The sequence below is a fragment of the Nanorana parkeri genome, unplaced genomic scaffold (assembly GCF_000935625.1).
Source record: "Nanorana parkeri isolate BGI_ZX_2015 unplaced genomic scaffold, ASM93562v1 scaffold350, whole genome shotgun sequence".
NCBI lineage: Eukaryota > Metazoa > Chordata > Amphibia > Anura > Dicroglossidae > Nanorana > Nanorana parkeri.
Genome location: NW_017306618.1, coordinates 447,305 through 467,159, shown reverse-complemented (window position 1 = coordinate 467,159; position 19,855 = coordinate 447,305). Strand labels below are relative to the sequence as shown.

The 19,855-nt window shown below is 42.2% G+C and overlaps 1 protein-coding gene across 1 annotated transcript in view; it reads left to right on the top strand.

Moving 5' to 3' along the window:
* The window catches only part of FAT3 (FAT atypical cadherin 3), a 452,567-nt gene that overhangs the window by 337,911 nt on the left and 94,801 nt on the right, over positions 1-19,855 (top strand). Inside the window, exon 10 of the mRNA XM_018558632.1 lies at positions 855-4,928. Coding sequence (XP_018414134.1) covers positions 855-4,928 — 4,074 coding nt within the window. The remainder of the gene's footprint in view (positions 1-854; positions 4,929-19,855) is intronic.

Here is a 19,855-nt window from a genome sequence, read left to right as displayed (position 1 = left end):
TATATAGATACACATATGTGTATATGTATATTATTATTATTATTATTACAAAGTCTATATCTATACAAGGTACTTTGTTTTATTTGAATAAAGACACATGCTTTCACATTGATCAATCACTTCCAGTCACACACTTTCTTTACACTTGATGCCTGATGTGGCCTTTTAAAACCATGGCCTCTCCTAAACCCTAGGTGACGTTCTCTGAGAGTCATGTAGAATAATGAGCAGGTCCCTTCAAGGCCAGTGACTTGAGAAAGTCAGACTGGAGCAACCAGCGACCTCTTATGATTGCTTTTAGTTTAGTCCTCTTTCCGTTGGATCTACATAATTGGTTTACAACCACTTACCCTAAAAGGCATTTGCATTGACAAGGCATCAATAGGTTTTTAAAGCTCTTCCTCCCTTATTATAGATAAAGCATAGAAAACTTTTGTGCTTTGCCGTCCTGTGCTGTTATATAAGGATGAATGTCTGGAAGGACCTGATTCACTAAATAAAAAAACATGAAAATGAATCAGGAAGTATTTCTGTAAGACTTCATGTCCTGCTGAACTGCTCCAGTATATTGTGTTCTTGTAATTGCAAATAATAAAGCACACGTTCAGCTCTGGAAACAAATTGTCATGAATGACCTGATCCTTCACACCCCACTAAGCAAATCATCTAACACGGATGACATACAGTAACCTGCCATCCATCTTGTAACAGAGCGTCCTTGTGTTGTAGGGCTGTATTGAGCATGATATATAAATTGATGTGTCTGAGTGCCAGAAAATTGGATGGCTGAATGTTTTTACTGATGTCATGTATCATTTGTTGTAACTTTTATTCTCTCTCTTTTTTTTTTGCAGGGAACACTGCAAACACATTTAAAATTGAGCCAATATTGGGCATTATCACTGTTGCCAAGGAACCAGACATGTCCACGATGGGTCAGTTTGTGTTGTCTGTCAAAGTAACTGACCGTGGGAGTCCACCTCTTTCTGCTGCTGCCATTGTGAGGATTTCTTTGTCAATGTCAGACAATTCGAACCCAAAGTTCACACAGAACGAGTACCAGGCTGAGGTTCAAGAAAACGTGGATGTAGGAACGCCAGTTGTATTAGTGTCAGCAATAAGCCAGTCCACGCTAGTTTATGAGATCAGAGTTGGGAATTCTGAAGGAGCCTTTACCATTAATCCCTATTCAGGAGTGATAACAACTCAAAAAGCACTTGATTATGAACAAATACCATCTTACCAGCTCATTGTTCAAGCTACAAACATGGCAGGCATGGCTTCCAACACCACTGTCAATATCCAGATTCTTGACCAGAATGACAATGCACCGGTGTTCCTCAGTTCCCAATATATTGGTAGTATCAGTGAAGCAGCACCAATTAACAGCATAGTACGGAGCTCTGACAAATCCCCATTGGTCATAAAAGCAACTGATGCTGATAGCAACCAGAACGCCTTACTTGTCTACCAGATTGTTGAATCAACAGCAAAGAAGTACTTCACTGTGGATTCCAGCACTGGTGCGATCCGGACTATAGCCTATCTGGACCATGAAACCATAGCATATTTCCATTTTCATGTGCATGTAAGAGATAGTGGAAGTCCCCAACTCACTGCTGAAAGCCCTGTTGAAGTTTCTATTGATGTAAGTGATGTCAATGATAACCCCCCGGTGTTTACAGAGGCAGTATTTGAAACAACGCTACTTCTACCAACCTATGTTGGCGTTGAAGTCCTGCAGGTCAGTGCTCGTGATCCTGATTTAGCCATTCCGCCAGAGCTGAGTTACACCTTGACAGAAGGAAACTTAAACCATTTCGTAATTGACTCTAACAGTGGAGTGATTACTGTAAAAAACAGCAGTTTATCTAAAGATCATTACATGCTAATGGTCAAAGTATCGGATGGGAAATTTTATAGCACTGCCATTGTAACTATATTAGTAAAAGAAGCCATGGACAGTGGTCTACATTTCACCCAAGACTTTTATTCTGCATCTATAGCAGAAAACACTACCAATATTACAAACATTGCTGTGGTGAATGCGGTGGGTCACCGCCTCAATGAGCCAATAAAATATACAATATTAAACCCAGGAAATAAATTTAAGATCAAGTCTACTTCTGGAGTTATCCAAACCACGGGAATCTCATTTGATAGAGAAAAAGAGGAGGTTTATGAGCTAGTAGTAGAAGCGAGTCGTGAATTAGATCTTCTCCGCGTGGCACGGGTTGTTGTCAAGGTCAATATTGAAGATATAAATGATAATGCTCCAGTTTTTGTAGGTCTTCCATACTATGCAGCTGTACAGGTTGATGCTGAACCCGGGACTCTCATCTACAAAGTAAATGCCATAGACAAGGACAAGGGAAAAAATGGAGAGTTAACCTTTTATTTGGAAGATGACTATGGCCATTTTGAAATTGACCGGCAGAATGGCAGTGTGACATTGATGAAAACGTTTGACTCCGACATCTCCAACTTGGAGTACATACTCATTATAATTGCCAAAGATCTTGGTGATCCTTCTCTAACTGCTTCCATTGAGCTTCCAGTTACCATTGTCAACAAAGCCATGCCAGTATTTGATAAGGCCTTTTATACAGCTACAGTAAATGAAGATGTTGAAATGAACACACCCATTTTAAGTATTAATGCCACAAGCCCAGAAGGGCAGGGGATTATTTACACGATAGTTGATGGAGATCCATTTAACCAGTTTAATATAGATTTTGACACTGGGGTGCTAAGTGTCGTGAGTCCATTGGATTTTGAATTAAACCCATCCTTTAAGTTGACTGTACGAGCCAGTGACTCACTTACCAGTGCCAGGGCCGAGGTTATCGTTGACATCAGTGTCAGCGATGTTAATGACAACCCTCCAGTGTTCCAGTTTCCATCATACAATGCAACCCTTTCAGAAAGCTCTTTAATAGGGACACCAGTCTTGCAAGTTGTTGCCATGGATGCGGATTCTGACAATAATAAAGTCATAAGGTATCAGATTGTTCAGGACATGTTCAACAACACCGATTCATTCCATATTGATAGCACAAGCGGTTTGATACTCACAGCTAGATTACTAGATCATGAGGTTTCACAGCAAAGCATCTTGAAAATCAGGGCAACAGATAATGGTTTCCCGTCACTCAGCAGTGAGGTGCTAGTTACAATCTACATAACAGATTTAAATGACAACCCTCCAATTTTCAATCAGTTGATTTATGAGTCTTATGTTAGTGAGCTTGCACCTAGAGGCCATTTTGTCACCTGTGTCCAAGCATCTGATGCAGACAGCACGGACATTGATAGATTGGAGTACAGTATTCTGTCTGGCAATGACCGCATGAACTTTGTTATGGATAGCAAAAGTGGTGTCATCACTCTGTCTAGTCACCGCAAGCAACGAATGGAGCCAATGCACAGCTTAAACATTTCTGTCTCTGATGGACTCTTTACCAGTACAGCACAGGTGCACATAAAGATTCTCGGAGCAAATCTTTTTAGCCCTGTCTTTGCACAGAGTGTTTATGTGACTGAAGTAAGAGAGAATGCTCCTATTGGAACCAAAGTAATTTATGTCAAAGCAACCGATGGAGATTCAGGCATATATGGGCATGTAACCTACACCATAATAAACGACATAGCCAAAAATCGGTTTTCCATTGACTCGTTGGGCCAAATTGTTACAACAGAGAAACTCAACAGAGAGAATCCACTTGAGCAGGATATCAATATATTTCTGCGTGCTGTGGATGGCGGAGGGCGAGCTGCCTTCTGCACTGTCCAAGTTCTAGTTGTAGATGAAAATGACAATGCTCCACAGTTCAAAGCTACTGAATATCGAGCAAGTGTGAAGGCAGATGTTGAGAAGGGCCATCTTGTCACCCAAGTCCAAGCCTTTGATGCAGATGATGGGGCAAACTCCAGAATTACTTACTCGCTTTACAGTGAGGCCTCTGTGTCTGTAGCAGACCTTCTGGAAATTGATCCAGACAATGGCTGGATGGTTACAAAAGGCAGTTTTAACCAGCTGAAAAATACAGTGCTTTCCTTCTTTGTAAAAGCTGTAGATGGTGGCATTCCGATGAAACACTCCCTTATTCCTGTGTACATTCATGTTGTTCCCTCAGAAACTGTCCTACCTGTGTTCTCCCAGCATCAGTACACCTTTGCAGTGCCAGAAGATACTGTGATAGGAACTATCATAGATTCATTTCAGCTTACCCCAGTCCAAGACTCACTGTTCATCACAGTAAATGGCGAATTTCCAGAAAACAACAAGGATAATATTTTTATCATTGACAAATACAGTGGAATGTTAAAACTAGACAAAAAGGTTGACCATGAAACAACACCAGTGTTCCATTTCAAAGTGGCAGCCAGTATACCTTTAGATAAAGTGGACATTTTAATAACCGTTGACGTAGAAATTAAGATCTTGGATCTGAATGACAATAAGCCATTTTTTGACTCAACACACTATGAGGCTGTAATAATGGAAGGTATGCCTGTGGGAACCAATGTTATGCAAGTGAAAGCATTTGATGCAGACTGGGGAGCCAATGGACAAGTCACTTACAGTCTTATATCTGATAGGGATAATGACAAACTTTTAGAAACATTCACAATTGATTCAAATAATGGCTGGATCAGCACACTAAAAGAACTAGACCATGAGAAGAATCCAACTTACACGTTTACTGTGGTAGCAGCAGACCTTGGAGAAACACTTTCTCTTTCTTCTTCTGCCATTGTTTCAGTAACCATTACAGATGTCAATGACAATGGTCCCATCTTTGAGCAACAAGTGTACAAAGGATCTATAAAAGAAAGTGATGCTCCAGGGGAGGTGGTGGCAATACTCAGTACTTGGGATGATGATACCTCTGATATTAATCGGCAAGTCAACTACCATGTTACAGGTAAGACTTTATTTTTTACTTTGGAGAAATATTAAAATGGACATAAACTCAAAAAGTAAAGATTAGCTTACTTAAAGGGAACATCTGGAAATGTAATTGTGCCTAAGAAAACATAGCTGTGTACTTTCTATGCATTTGCATTGAAGCTCATAGCTGTTAATCTGCAGTGTGAGATCATCTAAGCTACTGCTGTTTTCGTTGACTACTCCCATGAGATTTTGATTAAGATCTGATAATGTCACCACTATGCTGCTCACTGTTTTCATTGCTGTGGAGGAAGCTGTAGCTGAGGACCTGCAGAGCAAGGACCCCCTTCTACTGCTTTACTCATTATGTTGATCAGTGATTTCTTCACCTCTCCTGCTGCTTCTTGAATATTATCCAACCAGTCATCAGGTCACCAGTCTTTAGGGGGACAGATCTGACATAAGAAAGCAAAACCCTGCTTTTCAGCCAAGATGGCTGCCTCCACACAGAGACACAGTGCAGAAAAAAACAGCTGCAGGTAGCTTGCAGACAGAACTACGGTAGTAACTAGCCCTTTGCACCCTGTTTGACGTTTTTGGGGAACAGCTTCCACAGTTCAGATTTACATTAATAATGAAATAAAGAAAAGCTTTTTCATCGAACTGCAGATGTGAGATGTTAATGCTAGAGCCCATCTTGTCATGGTCATTGTAGACTTTTGTGACAGTGCTGGGCCAAATGCTAGAAAAGGAGTCACATGATCCCTATAGCTAAACGTACTGGGTATTTCTCTTTGTTCCTGGAGCAGTGGCTAGTAAAGGAAAGTTGAGTATTTGCAGGAGAGCGGTTTTCCAATAAAGTAAACTTCTTGCTTGAGGCAGGAGACTCCACTGTGCACACAGTTATAGATAGCAACTCACCCCTTGAAGTGTTCCTATATTCAAACCTAAAGCTGTTTTATTGGTCTTACTGGAATATATAAAAGTGTTAAAAGGCAACAGGGCTGAAATATGTTTTTATAAAGAATTGCTACTTTAGGTTGTCTTGGCCACATGTGCTTACCACATGATGAACTGTCTAGGGACATCGCCAGGTGATCCATGGTGAAGGGTGGGATTGCTGATTAGATTGGCTTATCCTTCCTTTCAGCAGACATCATGGGACCAAATACCATGACCTTCACTGGTTTCTTTCACAGTAGGGATCCCAGAGTAGCATTTTTTTTTTAAAATCCATCCTAGCAAAACTGTTGATATATCTTCATGTGTACTGTATATACATAGGTTCACTTTTAGGTCCCAACAGATATTTCAAAACAATGGGGTCATTTCAGTTCATCAGCATCCACCTATGACTGAAGTATTATTTTTAGGTTGGCTGATCATTTACTTTTTTTTTTTTTTTGCTCAATATACCTTGACAGTGTAAAGTAGAACTACAATATATGGTTGTTTCCAAAAACCACCTGCACTCCTTACGTTCTTACAATCTCGCATTATTGGTGGTACTCATGGTGATCGGACGGATGGCGCAGTGCAAAACTCAAAGTAATCACAGTGGGTCAGCAGCACACACAAAGTACAATTCAATATTTTGTTGGTATGTTTATTGAAGAATGTCACGTCATGTCTTCAGGGGCTAACGTTTCGGGACCTCGCAGGGACCCTTCATCAGAGCGACATAGTGACGGAATATTGAAATTGTACTTTGTGTGTGCTGGTGACCTCTCTGACTACAATACATGGCGCACTAAACAAGCCTTGTCGGTTTATGCCGCTGGAGCTGGCAGCTTGTTTCAAATAATACACATGACGATTAAGAGTGGAGAATGCAGTGTTCTCCCATAATTCATTGCACCTGGATGCTCTGTAGAAATTGACAAGAAGCATGTTAATTTTATCTGCAGGAACGAGCCGGGACTCTGGAATTCTGCATAGTGCAAGTGATGAACTGTTTAACTTTTGGCTTCCAGTGAATGCATAAACAGATTGTACGGAGCGTATGTAAATAACGGGAGGTAGAACTGGTACAACCAGGATAGGAATCTGGCCTCTAGGGAACAGAACACTGAAGGTTCTGTAAAGTAATCTGTGTTGTGATGTCTGTTATGCTTGTGATGACAACTAGCAGTGCATATGTTAACTGAGGGCTCCCCGGCCTGTCAGCAACACCCAAAATATGAGTACCAAGGTGAAATAGCTTTATAAACATAAGTCCAGCTTTCATTGGAGACCTATTTCTCTTTATTTGACATAAATGTGTTAATTTAATTAGCTTTAAGGCTTACAGAGGCATTGCTACACCAAACATCTCAACACACACTTCCGCCACACACTTCTGCCAGCTAACTCGTTTCGTTCATGTTTAGCCATTTATGCAGGAGAGCGTTTGAAATGCATTCCATTAGAGTTATAGCTTAATCACTTGATAATCTCCTGCATCCACCATCATGATATTTTTCAGTTTTGGATAGAGTTGGGCAGGTTAGAACCTGAGTCAGGTTAGTTATTGCTCTCAGTGTGCCCACTGGGGAGATTTTCCCTCTGCTCCTGTCCTCTTATACCCTGAGGTTATCACAGGACAGGAGACTATTTACACCTTTGCATTTTTGCTTACTGCTTTTTCCATTGAAATCGATGTAAACACAAGCAAATGCATCAATTCATGCTTTAAAATGCTTGCCGGAACACATTAACTGAAATATGGGCTGATTGGATTGCTTTTAAATATTTGACTTTGTACCTATGGACCATGGCCTGCCAATAAACACCTAATGTTTTGACCCCTCTAGTTATCTGATATCTTTTGTGTTAGCTGTATGTTCAACCTGATGACCCTAATGGGTTGTATATTGCCATTGTTACTGTGCTTTGTTAGACGATGCATGATCCTTGATCTTAGTTTGCTTCATAATCTCTGCCCCGCACTATCCTACCCTCCACTACTCTGTCTTCTTAAATTCCCACCTTCCCCCTCTTAATTTATGTGATCTCCCTAAAGTTTTTCTGACATTACCAGTATGTCCACTCTTTGTTGCACTTTTCCAGTACTGAATTGTTTTATATTATATTTTTGGAAAATGAAATAAACATTTAATATTTTAAAAAATGTGCGTCGGCACATCATGAACCACAGGAATGCTTCATGATGCGTGTAAACGTGCGCGGTGTGCATTGTGACACACATAGGCATCTCATACAAAGTGCATTGCAACGCGCAATAACAATGTGCAACAATGGACATTAACGTGAGGTGACGCGTTTTAATGCTTTTCTATTGATTTCAATAGAAAATGCATCGGGGGAAAATGCATAGGTGCGAATTCAGCCCAAAAGCCAAAACCTATTTTTTTCCCTTACTTACTGTGTTGTGGGATGGACAAGAAGTGAGCAGAAAAAAAACCCTAATGGGAACAAACATGGTATTATGCTATATAAACATATTTCAGCATGCAGTGTCAAAGTCAACTTGGGTAAAGTAACATGGAAACATAGAGGGGGGTCTCATGATATTGTCAGCACATCCAGGTCCCTGGGAGCCAAGCCTTCCCATGTGATTACCTGCATTTATGGTAGCAATGGCCGAAATCAGCTTCCAGGGGCTGCACAGTGTCTGAAAAATGCAGGATCAAAAACTGGGCATTCTACTCACAGCTTGTATAATGTGTTTAGCAACACAGAATTTTTGTATGCCCTTGTTGAGGTAAGTATGCATCCAAGGATGGGGATGGTGAGCTAGTTTAGGTCAGTGAAGGAGGCCAAAAAAAATAAGCGCATTTGTGTTAAATTATTACTTGTAGATGATCATATATTACCATGATTTTGATTACGGGCAGCTTATAACTGCTTATGTTGCGGCCCTGTGTGAGCTAGATAGTGATGGATAATTCATTTATACATCATAAAGTTTGTCCTTCCCACTACATAACCGTTGAAATGTGTGTCATTCTTTTGTTAATCATCTTAATTTATGACTGCTATATGTTCTTTTTCTGTTTATAAAAGCTTTTTTTTCCCATTCCAATTTTCCTTTTTGACCTCCACAACATACATGGAAAATTACATTTTTTCTATCGTATATAACATGGAAGTGGAATCGATCAATAAAAGGCCTAAAAGCATAACTCATTCATTCAAGTTTCACTTTCTGGAATATGCTGTTAAACAACATTGAACACATGATAATGCCACCCCATGAGTTAATAGGGATTATATATATATATTTCTGTCATTGCTGAGGCAGTCAAAAGGTCTGAGATCACCTGAAGGCTGACAGTTGCTGGCCTGTCAACCTCCACACACACTGTCTCCCGTCTCCAGCGTATACAGTGTGTGTGAACCCAGGTAGTTGCTCCTCAAACTTTAGTTAGGTGCCAAGCTTAGACAAAGTAAAAAGGAAATAATAAAATTAATTATAATAGAAAAAAATTGTTTTGTTATGTACTGAAGGGCAGTTGTCTTTTAGGTGCTGCCTTAAAGCAGAGTTTCTCTGATGTGAAGTTTCCCCTTCACATCAGAGTCCCCCCCTTTCATATGAAAATACATCCTCTGCAGCAGACCTGGTGACATTGTTCTTCCAAGATGCTCATCTCATGTCTAGGCACACTTACTTTATTGGAACTGATTTTTTAAAAATTATTGTAGAATCTCCAGAATATTTTAATGAAGAAAATGTAATCAACAAGTACCACCTCCCTCAATGCTTTTTTGCAGAGCTAAACCCAAACCACCACTACAGTCTTCAACAACTGACACTTTGGATGACTGCGTTTTTACACTAATCTGTCTGATTTCATTTGGGGTTTGCTTTGGCTGGCCATAGGAGGCTGGTATTTCACCCAATTTCTGCTGGATTTGATGTGGTCCAGCAAACATTATCCAGCTCAACAGATGCAGTCACTGTTTGGCAGTGCCACTGTATCCAGGCTGCTAAATACAATAGGTGGAAATGGAGATACCCCCATCCACACTTTAAAGCATTGATGGGAGAACCACTTGACTTTCTTGAGCTGTGTATGGCTAGCTTAAGTCACCATCAATGCTGTAGGGACAAAGGAGTGATTTATCAGCCAGGAGCTAGAGCAACAGTGGGGAGACGTAGACACCCCTCATACCTGAAAGCTTTGGATGCTGAAGATTCTACAAGAGTTTCTAACTCTTCAAGAGAGCTAAGGTCCACTGTAAGGGAGACGGTACTGGTCAATATTATAAATTTGCTTTACAATGTTACATTTACCTTTTGTTATTTAGGCCATTATAGGGTCTCCTTGCCTTATCGATAGGTTTGCTTTGTCTACTGAGCAAAAAAAATAAAAAATCAGGCACATTTGTGTTTCTCTTCATTTCCCCATATACTCCCCTCCTGTGAACAAAGTATCATCTGAAAAGTTTGTTATGCGCCATTATGGGTCTCTCTAGAGCACCTTCTGCTTTTAAAATAATAGGAAAAATCAATACAATTATTCTAGCTAGTTACCAAAATGTAGCACACTTAGCTCTGCGGCAGTACTTATGTCACATTGTAATGATACATTCCATCATTTTTACATCATGAGACAGGTTTACTAAAACCAATAATAATCGTAAGTATAATGAGATCCACTTGGTTTGTTTTAATGGTGATTACTAAGGAAAATGATATTGTGCCTTTTATATAGCTGGATGAATAATAGGTACTGTAGTGGGGATTGAAGTTTCCATATTATTCGCAGTGGAATCTGTATGATATTTAATCCGTCTTGCCCTAAAAATAAATAAATAAAAGTTTAAACACCTTTTATGAGTACATTTGATTCTGGTGTTTGGCAGCCACTTTAGAAAAAAGATTTCCAGTCTTGGTAGACATCAGGGTATTGTTTTAATGAAAAGTAGTATTATACACGCAACCTTTTTTTCAATAGTGAATCCAAATCATACAAATATACATTGCCCAGCAAAAGTATTTCTTTACATTTTTGCTCAAACACTTACAGCCATCATTTTTCTGAACAGCTCCAATTCTCTCACCTCCTATTTCCTGAACTTTCTGCCAAGTTTACGATCACAAGGGCAGAGCAGTCTCCAGAAGCCGCCCATGGAGAGGGGAGGAAGGAGGATAGGTGAGTGCCTTGCCCTTGCTGTGCATGTGTGTTTGTGGAGACACACACAGCTTACTAGCACAAACAATGGTGGCTTCATAGGGCCCTGCAAGGGAAAGGAGCCATCCTTAAACAGGATATCAGGACCAGTGCCCAGGGGACCAACTGATTCTGCAGGAAGCTAAAACAGAGTTATTCGGCAGCTGAGTATATAACCGAGCCGCAATGAAGTGAGCCGAACGCTGTTCGGCTATCCACTCCGGCTCAGTACGGCTGATTTTAGCCATACATCGGTGTAGATGTATGTCAGTGCAGATCCAATATCTGGATCGGCTGAGCCGACGCTCCAGCAGCTCACTCGCTGCCGTTTGCCCCTATTTTCATGGGGGCCGACCGGCAGTGAGTGAATAGCCGAATGCCGCCGCGCAGCATTCGGTTCGGCTATTCTGCTCGGTACCCCAGTGGTACCGAGCAGTTATATATAATATTTTAAAGAAAAGAAAAATACATTTTAAAAAAACAATTGGGTGGAGCTAGGGGTGACATCTAGCTCCACCCAACTGTTTCCTTTTGGCTGGCACCTGCTACGGTCTTCTAGCAGGTCCCGGCCAATGAATAACAACTGGGCAGAGCCGGCCATAACGTCACGACCGCCTCCGCCCAGTTGTTATTGTTTCATGACAGATCAGCATCCCCTGGTCATTTGGGGATGCTGATCTGTCATTACAACTGGGCGGAGCCAGCCGTGAGAACTTGACTGGCTCCGCCCGGCTGTCACTTGGGCTCAGTCAAGCCAAAGCATATGCCTTTAGCTCGGCCACCTTCGGCTGCTGTACGGGCTATTGTGAATAGCCCGTAGAGCAGCCCTTCATTCGACTGAACCGAAGGGCTTCGGCGACCAACCCTACGGCTGTATCCTTTGGCTCAATAGTGAATAACCCCTTTCATCATCAAAAAGCAGCATCAATTGTAAGTGATTTCATCACCATCTGAAATAGATTAAAACAATTTGACTTTGAAATCACTTTAGGGTTGACTCTGTCCAGAACTTCTGTTGTTAATGATGGAACCAAAGACGGTTTGCCTATAAAATGATTGTTCGAGTAAGCAATGGCTGTTTTTTTGTTTTTTTATGCCTGAACATAATTTTCTGGCAGTAGTATTGTCTATGGCCAACACAGTACCACATTTTGCTATGCATTTATCTGGTAACATTATATACCAAAAAGAACATTTTAAAGTGGAGCTTTACTCAAATGTTAACAAAAAGCTATGCTCAGTGTCTTGCTGGAATGGATAAAAAATGAATAGGCTTGGAATACCTTTTCTGGAGAAAAGCTGCTCCAGGTTCATTTCAATGCTGGTCAAATGTCTGTAGACCTAGTGACCGCTTTTGCATGCTTTTGACTGAAGTGAAGTGGCAGCAAATTCTTACCTTCCCCTTCATCAAAGATTGCATGATCAAGTGCCTAGGCCCTTAGGCATGTGACCAGCACTGAGTAAAACCCAGGGGAACATATTCTGTCCAAAAGGTAAGTTGAAGTCTTTCTGCTACTTCTTATGTATCCACACCAGCAAGATCAATAACAGAAATTTATGTTAACATTTGAATACAAGTCTGCCAGGATTCATTGGGCTTAAGTTGTGAAAGAGTGGTTCAGGAGACATGACACATGATTTTTACACTTGGATTGGCCACAACAGAGTCCAGATCTTAACACCATTGAGAATCTTTGGGATGTGCTGGAGAAGACTTTACACAGAGGTCCGACTCTCCCATCATCACTACAAGATCTTGGTGAAAAATGAATGTAACTCTGGTTGTAAATAAAGGTTGTGACATTGCATAGGCTTATTGAAATGATGCCAGGGCAAAACTAAAGGCGAACCAACAAAATATTAGTGTTTGATTTTTTTTTTTTGTCAGGTAGTGTTTAGATAGATAGATTTAAAAAGGATGCAGTTTTCTTAAAATTATAATACAATTGTAATATGTGACCAGTGCTTAGTGTCAGAATAGTTGTGTAATGGGATTTCTCCTATCCTTGTCTTTATGTGACAATACTTTTGCAGCTGACTTGAGGGTTCTACTTGAAATTAATGAAGCACTGTTAATCAATCTCCTTTAGAGGAGCACTTAGGGTGTGTACTCTTGAGGAAAAGGGATAAGTGTTGAAAATTTACTGTCAACGCGGAAAGTTGCTGACAGTCCTGGTGCCGGGTCGCGTGGCGGTACAGTTAATCACTGAGGACAGCCAGCCTAGAGAGTGTTATCTGCTCAATAACAAGCACATTATGACCCGTGCTGTAAATATGCTCCTGGGAAGAGGCTCAGTACAAAGCACAGAAAGTTCTGATTGAGCTAATGAACCTTTTTCCCCCCCTTTACATGGGGACACACTTATGCAGCTAGCTCGGAGACACCAGAAGGCCCTCAGGGCTAACATCAGAGAGCTGTGGTAGTACATACTGAAATGTGTCTGCAAGGCATTTGTGCTGCATTAACATGATACTCAATTCAAGAGTTAAATCTTAAAAATGCATTCAAGTACCTATTAACGAAAATGTATCTTATTTGAATATCACTCAGCTGTAGATCCTCAAATCATCTCTAAATTGGTGCTGACACTGTCCTTCCTTCTGGAGGGGGGCTACTTTTGTTCCCCATGGTCCCTGTGTGTGTTGTAAAGTAGCCACCTCTGCAAGCTCACTCCTGTGATGGACTACAATCTGGCATTTAGACCCCGTTCACACTGGGGCGGTTTGGCTGCATGAATTCGGCCGCAGGGATCCGCCGACATTGCTATGGGGACCGTTCATGCGACCGATCTGCGCGCGCGATCTGAACTGTCCCCCGCCGAACTGCTCCCTGCACTGTTTTTTCTGCGCTGATCAGTGCGGTTTACATACAGCTTTCATGGGAACAGTGCTAATCAGCACGGTTTTGGCCATTTTTAATTGCTTTTCAGTGCTGAAACGCAATTAAAAACTCCCAAAACCTTCCTTTTGAGATCAGCGCTGTAACCGCGCTGATCCGCAACTGTTCTGGTGTGAATGGGCTCTTAGTTTACTAATTCATACTGCGATTGTAGTCTCAATCACTATGCACAATACTACCATCTCCGAACCGCCTGGTGGGAATATACACCGTTTTGGTAGTCCAGGGCAACCCATCAGTCCTTAAAGTTTTCAATCTTGACTAGAATATCCCTTTTAATTTATATGCCGCTATAGAAAACCGGGAAGTTAGTTTTCAATCCCCATTATGAAATATGTTAACGCATCAGTTTAAGCACCCCCCGATTATATTCTTAAAGGTTATCCATTTCTGGGACCTAAGAACTCTTTTTCCAAGGAGGATGTGTCTGTGCAGTTTAATGATGTGGAAATGTGTTATTGCCTCCTTCAATGTCAGCGTTCAAGCCTAATAAAAGGTTGTTCTGCTTCATCTCTTACACTCCTTCCCAGCCTTCCTTCTGATAAATTCCATCTAATTGAAAAGCTTATCTTGAACCTGCTCCTCAAATGACCCCTTGTTAGGGCTGTTTTGTACTTATGTGCCTTTCCTCTGTCGTGAGCGTATTTCCTTCCCGAAAATGAATAATTAAGGATTGCGCACAGCTGTATCATAACTCTCAATCACTGAACAATTCCGTTACAGAATCTGATGATTTTGCTGGCTTAATCCTAATCAAGAGGAAATTACATTTCCCAGGTATCTAATATCAGAACAAAGTCTATCATCCCCTGAGACTAATATCTGAAGGTGATGAGATTGTGGGTTGTGTCTCTGAGAGTTCATACGCACTTCTGTGAATAAAAGAGCCAGTCCACCCATAACTAAAATTGTAGTTTGTGGTAGATGCTAGATAACTTTAACTTTTTTTTTTAGTTTTGGACATGATAGGGTATAAGGATGCACCGATATCGATACTAGTATCTGTATCGATGCTGATGCCTTCCTTGATATCGAAACCTCCAGTCATGTCATTAAATGCAGCCTGGCTTCCTGATTGCCTGGGAAGCTGGCTTCATGCCAGCGGAAGCATCAGTATCGGTTCTAGGTATCGGCGAGTACTGAAAGCAAAATATCGGTACTCGATACCGAAAAACTGGTATCAGTGCATCCCTAATAGGGAATGTCCATGACTGTTTCTGTTATGTGTGTTCCATCTGAGACATTTCCCCTCACTCCCTGTCCTGTTGACACAAGGAGCAAGAGGAAAGCTCTCCAAAGTTAGAGAATTCCTCTCTTATGTATAAAGGGTGTCATGAAAATGCACTCAAAACGAAGATTAGGTCAGCAGAGGTGCCTGGACAAATCAGACGGAGTCTAAGGGGTTGATTTACTAACCTTATAAACACACCACGAACATGTATACACCTCTGTAGTGTGTTCCCTCCCAGCATGATCTATGGGTGGAATCTAAACACCTTTGTAGTGTGTACACACCCAGCAGGTGTGTTGTGCCAAGCCCTGCATGAATTTGCAAGGTGATGTTGTGTAAATTAGCTCTACGTTGTGTTGCTTGCGTTGATGAATGCAAGGAATGTAAATGCATGAACTAACCATTTTTGTCTAAACTGTGAAGCATCATTATATATGCATCATGTGCATGATTTTTCCATATATGGCATTAGTGGAAATATGCTTTTAGAGACTTTTTGGTTGATAAATACGTTTTGCTGTGTAAAAATCACACGCACCTAGTGCGTGCGTGTGTTTAGGTTAGTAAATCACCCCCTAAGTCTTTCATTGGTTGTCAGTCTATCCATATTTGATGAAGGGTACATACATATAACATCGTCTCTTGTGAATGGCTCAAATTAAAGTAATGGGTGGCCCTGCTGGCACCACCTGACTTGACAGAAGTCAATTTAAAAATTCAATAGGCTGGGTGGAAAATTACCAGCTGAACATTGACTACACTCTATCAGATGCAGTCACTGTTGGCGTGTTCAGGCAGCCACAGGTGTCGGGGCTGTTTGAATACAATAGCTGGCAAGGAAGATTCCCTTATCCACGCTGTTTAGCGTAAATGGGGTAATCATTTTTTTTCTTGTTTGACCCATGGGAGACAGAGAGAGAGCGAGAGAAAAAAAAACTGTGTATGACTAGCTTAAGACAGTCAGTCACCGAAAAGTCTTCGCATTTGAGGGTTTTTTCTCTATTCCTGTTTAGTGACAACTCACAATTGTGGACAGTGGCCACTAGGACTAATAGAGTCGTTGAGTGTTTCTTGCAGGGACACAGACCACAATAGATACATTTTAAGCCACCTAACAGTTTCTTACCATTTTCAAGTATTCTATTGGTGAGATCTCTGCTTGAGTGTCAGGGTACTAGGGGGCTTACCTCTCCTCGGGGTGGCCATGTGCGGCGGGGAGCATGGGTTCCCCTCCCTGGTACCAGGATTGTGGGTACGCATTCGCGACAAGTGCACGGTGGACAGGCTGCGCGCGCAGGCACGGGGACATGCACGTAGTGCACCTGTTACTGGTATCAGGTGTGATCCTTGCTGGGGGAGGTTCCCAGCACACACACTCTGCCCCTCTCTCGCCATTGGCTCCTGATGGAGAGGCTACCTGGTTGCCTCGGTAGCCGGGGAGTGGTCTCAATCCTCCACTGAGTATAAAAGCCCAGTCAGAGCCCAGGCTCATTGCTGAGTTATTCTATCCCTATGGTGTGATCTCCCAGCTCTCTGTGCCTTGAACCTGTCTTTATTCCTGAACCTCTGCTTGGACTCTTGATTACCGACCCTTTGGCTTACCCTTCCGTTACTGAAACTAGCTGCCTGCCTCGACCCGGATTGGACCTGACTATTCTTCTTGGATCTTCCCTGTGTACCACGACATCGGACTTTGGCTTGCCGCCCCTGCCAAGGAGTTCCACTCACGGCCCAGCCGTACCCCCCTGACATTGAGTGCCTGACTCTTCACATCGGCTCTGGCCACTATAAGAGAGTTCAACTTTATATATTTTACATGATGAAGAAAGTACACCATGAGCTGCTGTTAGGATCGTGGTGTGAGCCCGAAGTGACGAGGAGGACCTCCCTTGCAACCCCGTCTGATGACCACTGGGGTTGAGAACAGTAGTTTCAGGCAGGGGATGCACGAGTGCCGGATGCGGATCTTGAGGCCACAAGGTCTACTTGATGACCTAGCAGAATGGCCGTCGTGCTAGAAGGATACAGCAAAAGGGAGAGTGAGAGACAAGCCGGGTCAAATAACGTGCGGGCAGCAGAGTACCGGGGGTTAACCAGAGAAGGGTCAATGGACAAGCCGGGTCAATAACGTGCGGGCAGCAGAGTACCAGGGGTTAACCAGAGAAGGGTCAATGGACAAGCCGGGTCAATATTGTGCAGGCAGCAGAGTACCAGGGGTTAACCAGAGAAGGGTCAATGGACAAGCCGGGTCAATATTTAGGAAGGCACTGGAGACAGGAATCACAATGGGGAAGAGCAGGAACAAGGCAAGGCAAGGCAAGGCACAAGGGAACAGGCAAAAGCACCACAGAACCCTCCAGTGCTGGCTGAAGATCACCCAGCACTGAATGGGCGTCCTGCGGCGTCTTATATAGCCCGAGGACGTGCTACTGCGCATGCGCCGGCGTGATGACGTCACCGCGCCGTATTGCCGCGATGACGTCACGCCGCGCGGGACGTGACCCGCTGGGCCGTCTTCCATTTGCGCCTGCGCGGCCGGGACGTGCCGGTGGACGCCCTCTATGTCTGCGTCCCTGCAGAGGGACTCGGCATCTTCCCCGGGCAGGTACCTGACAGCTGCAACACACCAAAACTGGGTGTACGGAAACAAAGTCAAGGATTATGGGAGATCTCCTTGTTGGAGTATCCAAGACGCACAAGAATCCAGGTGCTGACTCAGCTCACCAGGCTCCACCTTAACTAAAATAAAAATGTGGGTAAACTAAACCCTTTTGGACACTTTCTTGCAATTAAAGACTTGAGTTGGCCTTTTGACAAATACTTTAAAGGTAAAAGGTTTAACTCATAACACCCTCCCCACACCTTTGGTCCCCCCTGTACTTAGTTGCCTAGATGACATACTTCTGCCAGCCACGCCAATCATTGTAAGGGGACACACTCACTACACACTACCGGAGGCTGCATGGCATCATAATGCTGGCAATGCCAAGCAGTCAGCTCGTGACCTTGCTCACCAATAAGAAACTATTCTGAGCCCTCTCTTTTCCGGAACAGTGTCCCAAAAGAAAAAAGAGATTCTTTTTGACTAGTGCTGGCACAGATTTAATATCACTCCCGTAAGTGACACCGACTAGGGAAACAGATGGCAGACTTAGGTGAGTAAAAGAGGAATTTGTATTTAAAAACATAAGTGGTAAATGGGTGGTAGAAGTTAACTTTGCCCAGAGGCTTTAAAGCATATGAAGAGCTCTCTATCATGCAAATGTGAAAAGTTTTAGTTGCATTTTCCCAAAGTTTTCATGGAGATACAGTATATCATGTGTGTTCATTATGTTCATTATATGTGCTCCATTGTACATCATATGTGTGTTCCATTGTATATCATATGTGTATTGCATTGCATATCATATCATATGTGTATTGCATTGTACATAAACTTTAATGGACTCAGCTCCACATTACCCACAAATAAATGTTAGAGGTCCTGCAAAAATGTAGCCCAAAGCATGTAAAATGCACTGAAGTACATTGAAAATATGGTTTTAAAGGCTCAGCAAAAAAACAAACTGTGTTTTTAGTACACAAAAGGGTTGCCAATGTGCAGATGTTCCATAAATAGCCGCAGGCTAATTCAAGCTGTCCATGAAGTCAGACAAAAAAATAATTCTATAAAAATTATTGATTTTTTATTTTCCTGCTTTTGAGTGTTAGTCAATCACAATGTTTTCTCACTTTAACCTAATGTCGTACTGAAAAGTTTGTTTTGTAGCAGCAGCTGAAGTATTAGGAAGTTTTCTGTATGTTGTTCGGCTTTTTATTGTGTGATACCAGCCAAGGTTTTCCTTCTACCACCAACTATCATTATTTCCAATTCATAGCTGAAATGTAACTAGTAATCCATTGTAGTATAAGAGAATTAACTGAAAATTGTCCACACTGTCGCACAAGTGCAAGGAGGCCATGGCCGTTCTCTTTTCCCAAGGAAAACAAACTTGGATTAGCAACATGATCAGCGAAGTGGCCATAACTGTGACCATTCTTTAGACAAGTGCAAATACAAACTTATATCAGTGAAGTCTGCCTGTATTTTTATGTAGTGAGTGATGGTCCAATCTCAACAAAGCAACAATTATACTCTTGGACTATGCCTAGTTATGATATGCCAGGGAGGAAGAGTAGCCAGTTTAGAGCACCTGAACTGTGGAAGCTGTGCCCTCCCCCCAAAAAAAGGACATTGAACTGGTCAATAGTATTGCTTGTAGGTTTCCTACAGCTGATCTTTCTTTCCCATTACTGACTTACAATGCCTTGTTCTGCACTGTATCCCTGCATGGGGCTTCCATTTTGGCAGAGGAGCTGGACTTTGCTTTCTTAAGTCAGAGCTGCCCCCTAAAGATGGGTGATCTAATAACGGGTGGGCTAATGATCAAGAAGCAGCAAGAAAGGGGTAGGGAGCACAGATCCACATAATAGGTTGAAGCAGAAGCAGGGAGATCCTTGCACTGCAGGCCCTCAGATAATAGCTTCTCTCCAGCAAGAAGCGCAATAGTGACATCACCAGATCTAACTCCAAACTTCATGAGACTAGCAATCATAGGCACAATGTTTTAGATGATCTCACACTGCGCATAGGAATGCCTTGGCACACTTACATACCAGGAAGTACTGTACTTTTCGCTCCATAATACGCACTCCCCCCCCCCCCCCCCCAAAAA